The 7,897-nt window shown below is 55.2% G+C and overlaps 2 protein-coding genes across 2 annotated transcripts in view; one reads left to right on the top strand and one right to left on the bottom strand.

The window, feature by feature from the left end:
• The window catches only part of IDH3A (isocitrate dehydrogenase (NAD(+)) 3 catalytic subunit alpha), a 14,553-nt gene extending 13,762 nt beyond the window's left edge, over window positions 1-791 (top strand). The window contains exon 11 of the mRNA XM_025893146.2: window positions 136-791. Coding sequence (XP_025748931.1) covers window positions 136-219 — 84 coding nt within the window. The 3' untranslated portion in view covers window positions 220-791. The remainder of the gene's footprint in view (window positions 1-135) is intronic.
• A 1,324-nt stretch (window positions 792-2,115) lies between these two features.
• ACSBG1 (acyl-CoA synthetase bubblegum family member 1) overlaps window positions 2,116-7,897 on the bottom strand; it is a 45,339-nt gene continuing 39,557 nt past the window's right edge. The window contains exons 12-15 of the mRNA XM_073882123.1: window positions 4,470-4,627; window positions 4,260-4,399; window positions 3,585-3,831; window positions 2,116-2,254 (exon numbers count right to left, since the gene is read on the bottom strand). Coding sequence (XP_073738224.1) covers window positions 2,169-2,254; window positions 3,585-3,831; window positions 4,260-4,399; window positions 4,470-4,627 — 631 coding nt within the window. The 3' untranslated portion in view covers window positions 2,116-2,168. The remainder of the gene's footprint in view (window positions 2,255-3,584; window positions 3,832-4,259; window positions 4,400-4,469; window positions 4,628-7,897) is intronic.

Below are 7,897 nucleotides of genomic sequence, written 5' to 3'. Positions count from 1 at the left end.
CTCGGGGGCTGCGCTAACTGGACCCTGGTCGTTCTGGGCGGGGGTGCTGGACGTGCTCGGGGGCTCTCTGTAAAAACAGCCTGGCTTGGCTCTAGCGTGTGGGTGCATTTTCTCTTTGCTTTTCTCTTTTCCCAGAGCTTAACGAAAGATCTCGGAGGCAACGCAAAATGCTCCGACTTCACGGAGGAGATCTGTCGTCGAGTACGAGATTTAGATTGAGGCTCCTGTGAGTGGTGCCTGTGGGCGTCACTCCCACCGGCCGCCACGGGCACCTCCCATCGCGCACACGTTTGGTTCGCTTCTTTCCCGACAGTACACTTTTAGACGTGGCCTTTTCTGAACAAAATCTGTGCAGAGGCTGCGGGGGACGTCCCTAGGCCTGCTTTCAGAGGACTTTCCCCAAGTGCTTGTTTTATTTATTCTGTGTCTATCCCGTATATGTTTTTTGTAAAATCTAAGTGGACTGTATCGTTTGCCATGTTAATCATTTTACACTTTGGTTAAAACGGTTTTTTCCTCAGCTGTAAATACGATACAGAATTAATAAGAGAAAACATAACTTTTTAAAGAAAACCCTGTTTTCCTTGGTTTATGAAAAATGTAATAGAAACAAAATAGATTTTTGACATGATAGTAAAGATGATATTCTTAAAAAACTAATGGGCACAGGAGAGGTTTCCTGGAAAGTTCAGATCAAAACCAGTGAATAGGGCATACTTAGCAATGTGGGAAGTAGGCAGGTGAGTCCTTCGACGTGAATCACGGAGTATGAATAAAGACTTCAAGAACTACGTAACGAGAGATGTGATTTTTGTTAATAAGACACAGGCAGTATATTCGATACAAAGACAGGGGTTTGTGTGTCCAGTTTGTTACTGGAGACGCCCCGTTGCTGGCGAGAGCTTCCATGACCTGGAGGGGCAGGCTTTTTGCTGGACAGTGGGAGGCGTCTCTGGCGCAGGGCCAGCCGCGTGCGGTCCACTCTGCCTGTAGCCGCCGTGGGCCCCCAGCGCCTCGGTTCTGGCTGCAGTTGAGCTGGGGGTGCTGGCTGGCCTGCCCCATCCCCAGGGCACCGGGTCACTGCCCGCCATCCCACCTCAGCGGTGCCGGCCAGAGATGAGCCTGCGGCAGGGCCAGGGCTCAGCCGCCGACCCCCCCCCCGCCCCGCCGCCCCAGCACGACTGCCCTTTATGTCAGACTCCCAAGTCACTATTTTCGGCGACTCCTGTCCTCTTCTTGCCCCCCCTCACCCCGCATGGCATTGCGAACCCGTGGGCCTTGCAGAGCGCACCCTGAGCACAGGATTCCTTAGCGAGGATCCCTGTCTGGACGCTTTCTCAGGCTTGGCACCACTCACGTCTCAACGTGTGTTTGACTTGGTTCAGGCTGCGGCTTTCTCTGCTCTGTTGGATCGCGCCAACGATCCGCCCTAGTAATGAATTCCAGAACTGACTGAGGCGTGTCTGAGGTCACAGGCTACGTATTTGGGGTGCAGGGCTAGCGCGAGCCGCCTTTCACAGCGGCCTCCCCTCAACGCCGTCCTGCACTGTGCGGGCTCCAGGGCGCGGAGGGTCACACCCGTGGCTCATGGTCCCGTGGGTTCAATACCCACGACTCCCTGGCCCGCCTGCTCAACTGACAAGAAAAATCAGGTACTTGCTGGCAATTCTGTTAAATGGTTTAATATTCAGATCACAGTACAAACAGGCAACAGCGGTTTTATTAAGCTTCAGGTCAGTCGGCAAGTGTGAGGTGCCCAGCGCCCAGGGCTGGCACGGCGGGGTGGGCAGCAGCCATGGGTCCAGAGGAGGTCGGCCTGACCATGGGCTCTCCTGCAGCACGCCAAGTAACTCCGGCCATCCCTCTCCACCCTCCCCCACGTGAGCCAGCAGCCTGCCCTTTACTTCCAGGGGGAGAGCTGATCTCATTTGTCACCTGAACAAAAAGCAATGCTTAAAAGTAAAACTATTCACATGTGAAGCTTCTGGAATCGTCAGCGGCTGCTGGTGATAGACCCGGTAAATGTGGACACCAGTGCCATGGCCAGACACGGAGACCTCACAGCCTTGCTGGGCATCCGTGCGCCCAGACCGAGGAGGACCTGGAGCCCAGGATGACCCTCCAAAAGGCCTGCCGTCTTCAGCAGAAACTGGGAGGATGGCCCCTGATTATTTCTTCTGCTCTTGGTAAAAGGAGTCGATGATGTCTTTGTACTTGTCCAGAACCGTGAGCCGTTTCACCTTCATCGTCGGACCTGAAGGAGCGATTGGAAAGAGGGAGTGAGGCCTGGATGCTGAGAAGCCTGGGAAGGTGTGTGCTGAGGATCGCGAAAGACCAGGAGGCATTGCCTTCCTTATCCTGCACCCATTTCTGATCCTCCGCATATTTTCTGTTCTGTCCTTCTGGTGAATCGATGACTCACACACTCAACCCCACAGAACTACAGTTTCTGTCTCAGGCTCTCGGATCCTTCCGGGGCAGGCGAGCCACCTTGCCAGGAGCTCGCAGGCAGCCTCAGGACAAGGCTCTGGCCAACACGCGCGTGGTGAGCAGGTGACGGCCATCCGACTGACGTTCTGACTGTGACCTCACGAGACCCCAGGCCAGAACCACCCAGCTAAGCTGCCTTGGATTTCCAACCCACAGAAGTCAAGATAATAAATGCTTATTGTGTCAAGCTGCTAAATTTGCGGGTAATTTGTTACACAACAGTAGCTAATGGGTGAGCGGCCTGTGACCACGCACACGACGTGGAGCGTTATGCTTTGCTTGCCCGAGCAGCTGGGGGCAGACCGGGTGTGCCACCTTGTCTGACGCGGTCTCTGGGAGAGGTCTTTCCCAAATTCCTGTTCTTGGCCTTGGTTCTTCCCTGTAAAGCATGGCCGCAAGGGCTCTGATTCACCTTGGGGGCAGCTCGAGGCCATTTTGCGCTAACACACTTGGCTGCGTAACTGGAGACTTCCAAGTCACCTCTGGAATCTGGTCAGAGAAGACACCTGCCTTCACTCTCCTAGCACCAGCCAACCAGACATGCTCCATGCTGCAGGTAGCTCAGTGCCCTGCTTCAGCCTCATGGGCCAGAGGCCGTTCCAGAAGCCATTCCTGCCTCCCCTGGCCGCGAACACCCCACATGCTTCAGCCAAGAGTGACTTCCTCCGCCCAGCTGAGGCTGCACCAGTGGCCTTTCCTGGCTTTGTGGACCACGGTCCAGAAGGGCTTCATTCCTTTACCTGCATGTGAGCTGAGCGCCTAGAGCCGGGGGACTCCAGCCCAAACACTAACAGGGCTTTAGGGTCTGCCTCCTGGTCCCGCTGTGATTTCAGGGGAAAATGGCCCCCCAGTCAAAGCAAAGTTAAAGGTTCTACGTTCAAATTAATAGGCTCCAGCACACATTTAGTGCATGCGTCTGGCTTTCCCCGGGCGCAAGCCTGCACACCGGGCAACTGTGTCCTCCCGCCAGAAGGAGGGGGCTCTCCGTGGCTTTGTGCTTGCCTTGGGCTTCCTCCCAGGCTCGGCCATGGCCTCTGCCCTCCCACACGGCCCCCTGAATAGTGAGAACAAACAAGCAAGAAAAAACACCCTACCCAACTCTCCACCCGAAATGGAGAAGTCCCTCTGGAGAATGGCCCACTTCTGGATGTGGTAGGGCCGGGCAGCTGCGTTCCTGTTGACACTCTGGATCCCCTGCTCAATGGCCTGATACACGGCCTCATCCTTGGTGCCCACAATCTCAGACACGGTGGTGGCTTTGCTGCCCACTCTCTGGCAGAAGGCCACAGCTGGTTCAGTTAGGTTGTCCGTCGGCTCGGAGGTGTCTGGGTCCAGCACACACTGAAAAGCCAGAGGTCAGACCAGGCCCAGGCCTCACCCCACAAGACACAAGCCCTGGTCTTGGAGGCTGTGGGTCACCATAAGCTCTGTTCAGAGACGGCCTGTGGTGGAAGGGCACCTAGCAGGACCTCAGCCAATAAAACCATGGGCTAGAACAGGGACCCTTCCAGCCCCGTCCAGCAGCCTGGGCTCAGAGCATCTGAGCGGGGGAGTGAGGGCTGCAACCCTGGGGAGCCAGGCTGAGCTGGACCATAATGGGTCATCACAGCAGCATGTGAACAATTGTGTTTCCTGCCCCGTTGCAGGTAGCCGACAGGCTATCCCAGAATAAAGTCTTGAGATGTAGATGTGTCCTGGCCGAACATGGCTTCTGCTTGGGCCAGACCCACAGACCACCCACCCGCCTAGAGCCAGAACCCCTGACACACCTTCAAGGTGAGCAGCATGGACAGGAACTTCCTCTGGTCCCCGATCAGCATGGCATTGCTGACGATGGGCAGCTCCATCTTCACGGCCTCCTCGATGGGCACAGGGGGGACGTTCTCTCCACCAGCTGTGATGATTAATTCTGGGGAGGCAGGGCCAGGCCCCCGGCACAAGTTTTAATCCAGGTGAATGGGCTGGACCAGGACCCAAACCTTGGCCCCAGCCCCTGGAGGCAGGAGCGTCAGGCAGCCCTGTGGATACTTGGGGGTGGCGGGGGCAGTGCCACGCCCTCAGAAGCACCTCACACCTGCTGGGGATATACCTGCTGGGGTGGGACACCTGCTGGGGGGACGCCTGCTGGGGGACACACCTGTTGGGGGGACACACCTGCTGGGGGGACGCCTGCTGGGGGACACACCTGCTGGGGGACACACCTGCTGGGGGACACACCTGCTGGGGGGACGCCTGCTGGGGGACACACCTGCTGGGGTGGGACACCTGCTGGGGTGGGACACCTGCTGGGGGACACACCTGCTGGGGGGACAGCTGCTGGGGGACGGTGGCAGTTCCTGGAGCACAAATGCTCACTCAGGGCTCCCACTCCTTTGCTCATCCTCCCAAGACTTTGCCTGCTCAGACTTCTCATCCATCGCCCCCAGACACGCTGCCATCGTCCTGCAGTTGAACTGCCACCACCCGGCAGGCGCCCGGCACTCACCATGGGCCAGGTGCTGTGCTAAGTCCTACATGTGCAGTGATTTACTGAACACTCACCACCGGCCTATGAAGAAGCTCATTTTACAGGTGGGGACTGAGGCACAGGGAGGTTAGGTGGCTTGTCTGAGGTGGAGTAGCAGGGGGGAGCGCAGCACAGCACAGCCCCAGAGCTCCTGCTATGAGCTTCTCACCTCGCATACACCTTCCCAACACGCCCTCCCGTCTCCTCTAACACACCGCGTGTTCTTCTCAGGAAGCCCTCTCCCCTCCAGGGACGCTGGCTCTCCCTTCTCGGAGCTGCTCTCACAGCGTCCACCCCTCATCCACCGCCTCACTCACTCAGGGGTCTACTGAGCGCATCTGTGCAAGACCAGCTGGGGGCACTTAGCACTCTGGCCTCCTCCCTGGAAGGTGGTATACTGCCAAACAGATGGTTCTAAGTGGACATTTACTCAATACACCTGACTGCTTTTGCGAGCTTGTGGCCCCCCAGTTCTAGTTCAACAAAGACGAGTTGGTCCCCTTGCGTGCAGGTCCCGTGTGGACGTCGAGACAGACCCTGGCTGCAGGGAGGCTCGTGGCCCAGCTGCATGTTGCGCATGAACTGGGTCTAATGGGCAGAGGGCCCACGTGCACGGCAGGTAAGACAGGGAGGCAAAGGCGGGAGGAGTGGGGCCCCTCTAGTGCTGAGGGGCGGCCCGGGTGGGTGGCCGCCTCTGAGCGGTTGGCGCTCAGAGTTTTAGGGCACTGGTGAGCGGGGTGAAGAGTGGTTACCAAGGCGAGGGCTGGCCAGGGAGGAAGCGTCCAGACTGGGGTCTGTTGGGGGCAGCAGGGGTGGAGCGGGGGGGGGGGAACCACGCCCAGGCAGAGCCCAGTGGCTGTCACCAGCCCTGCCTTCCTCCTTCTGGAGCTTTCCCTGGCCCCCTCCCCCTTTCCCCCTCCTACCAGCGTCTTTCACGAGTTAGTACACATAGAAGCCCTCAGCAAACTGGGCACAGAAAGGAGCACCTGCCAAAAATCCACAGGAAACACACTCAGAGATCAAATGTCGAAAGCGTTCCCCAGAGATCAGGAACCGTACACAGAAGACCACTGTCCCCATGTCTGTTCACCGCTGCTCTGAAGGTCCTACCAGTGCAAGAGGCAAGAGAAACACCCAGAAGGAATGGAAAGAAGGAACGAAACTGTCGGCATCTGGAGACGGTCGGGTGGTGTGCCCAGAAAGTTGGAGAGAAACCTACAAACCCCAGCTCCTAGCGAGTTCTCCGGGTCACGTGATGCATCAGGAGCTGCCGGCGAGTCTTCCGGGCTATGACATCTGTCTTTGCTCCGGGCCGTTTGACTGCGTGGAGGTTTGTTTGTCTTTAATGTAGTAGAATTTCACTGAGTCCCTCTTCTTGGCTCCTGTAGATCTTCCACATTCCAACAGGATAACGGATTTCTGTTTCCCTCCAGCAGCGGTGAGGGCCCCCTTCTTTATGGGGAACGTTCTGTCTTCTCTGTTGCTATATCGTGCACGGACTAGTTTCTTCTGCGATGCCTTCTAAACGCGCTGGCACAAGCCACAGATTCCCTATGGCGACGTCCTGACCTGTTTGCGAGCCGCTGCTGTGCATGATGCCACCCCGCTCTGTCTGACAGGCCGGGTGCGACCGCGGGCACCGAGCCTGCCCCTTCTTCCGAGGCGTGGGGTCTGGCTTTCCCAGGACTGGGGCCGGCTTCTGGCTTGGGAGACTCCCGTTTCATTAAGGAAGGAGCTACTGTTTCTGTTTTTATCCATGAATGAGGATATTAAATTTTTTTAAATGCTTTTGCAATAGATGTGGAGATGATCATAAATATTTTAAAGCTCTATGAATGGGATTAATTACATTATATATCCCTAGGTTTCCAGAACAATCCCACTTAGTCATGATGGGTTACGTTTTAATGTGCTGGCATAGACTAGTATTGCTAGTCTTTTTGCTAGTATTTTTTTTCTAGTATTTCTTTTAGGATTTTAGTATATGTATTCATAAAAGTCATTGGTCTACGGTTTTCTGTTTTCTTTTTTTAAAAAGATTTTATTTATTTATTTGACAGAGACACAGCGAGAGCAGGAACACAAGCAGGGGGGGTGGGAGAGGGAGAAGCAGGCTTCCTGCCGAGCAGGAGCCCGATGTGGGGCTCGATCCCAGGACCCTGGGATCATGACCTGAGCCGAAGGCAGACGCCTAATGACTGAGCGACCCAGGCGCCCCTGGTCTACGGTTTTCTTTTTAAATACAATCTTTTTCAGATTTCGTATCAATGTTATACTCACCTCACTAAAAATTTGGAAGTTTTCCTTGTTTTCTATGCTCAAAATCAGGTGAGGTATCATTGGAATTTCTCAGTGAATCTCCTGGTCCAGCGTGTTGTGCGTATGTGGTGGGGGGACGGTCATAATGTGTTCCCCGGGAATCAGTCTCTTTAAGTTTACCGTCTTTTCCGAAGTAGTTACATTTGCCCAGAAAATGACCTAACTCACGTTTCTCAGTATATCTGCACAGCGTTGGGCAATTTATACCATGTTTATGGATTGGATGACTCAATATTGTAAAGAGACACATTCTCACCAAATTAATCCTTAGATCCAATGAAATCAAAATCAAAATCTTGGCAAGTTTTTGGAGGCCACTGGCATGATTCTAGCCAAGGTTGTCTTAAAGATGAAGACCAAGGCCGTAGGCCCTCACATAGCCATATTACAGGCCGTATCACAGAGATACTCGGGTACAAGGACAGGCAGTTGAGCCGCCTCCCACACAGTCCCCTGGTGGGTAATGCCCTGCGGGGAGGTGGTCTCCTTGGCAGTGAGGCTGGGTCGGTGGACACTTATCTGGAGAAAAGGCACCTGGGCCTGGACCTCTAACCATACTATTTTAAAGATTTTATTTACTTA

Source organism: Callorhinus ursinus, unplaced genomic scaffold (genome assembly GCF_003265705.2).
Source record: "Callorhinus ursinus isolate GAN/ISIS: 27379988/994484 unplaced genomic scaffold, GSC_fseal_2.0 scaffold45, whole genome shotgun sequence".
Classification (NCBI taxonomy): Eukaryota; Metazoa; Chordata; class Mammalia; order Carnivora; family Otariidae; genus Callorhinus; species Callorhinus ursinus.
This window is presented reverse-complemented; position numbering and strand designations above follow the sequence as displayed.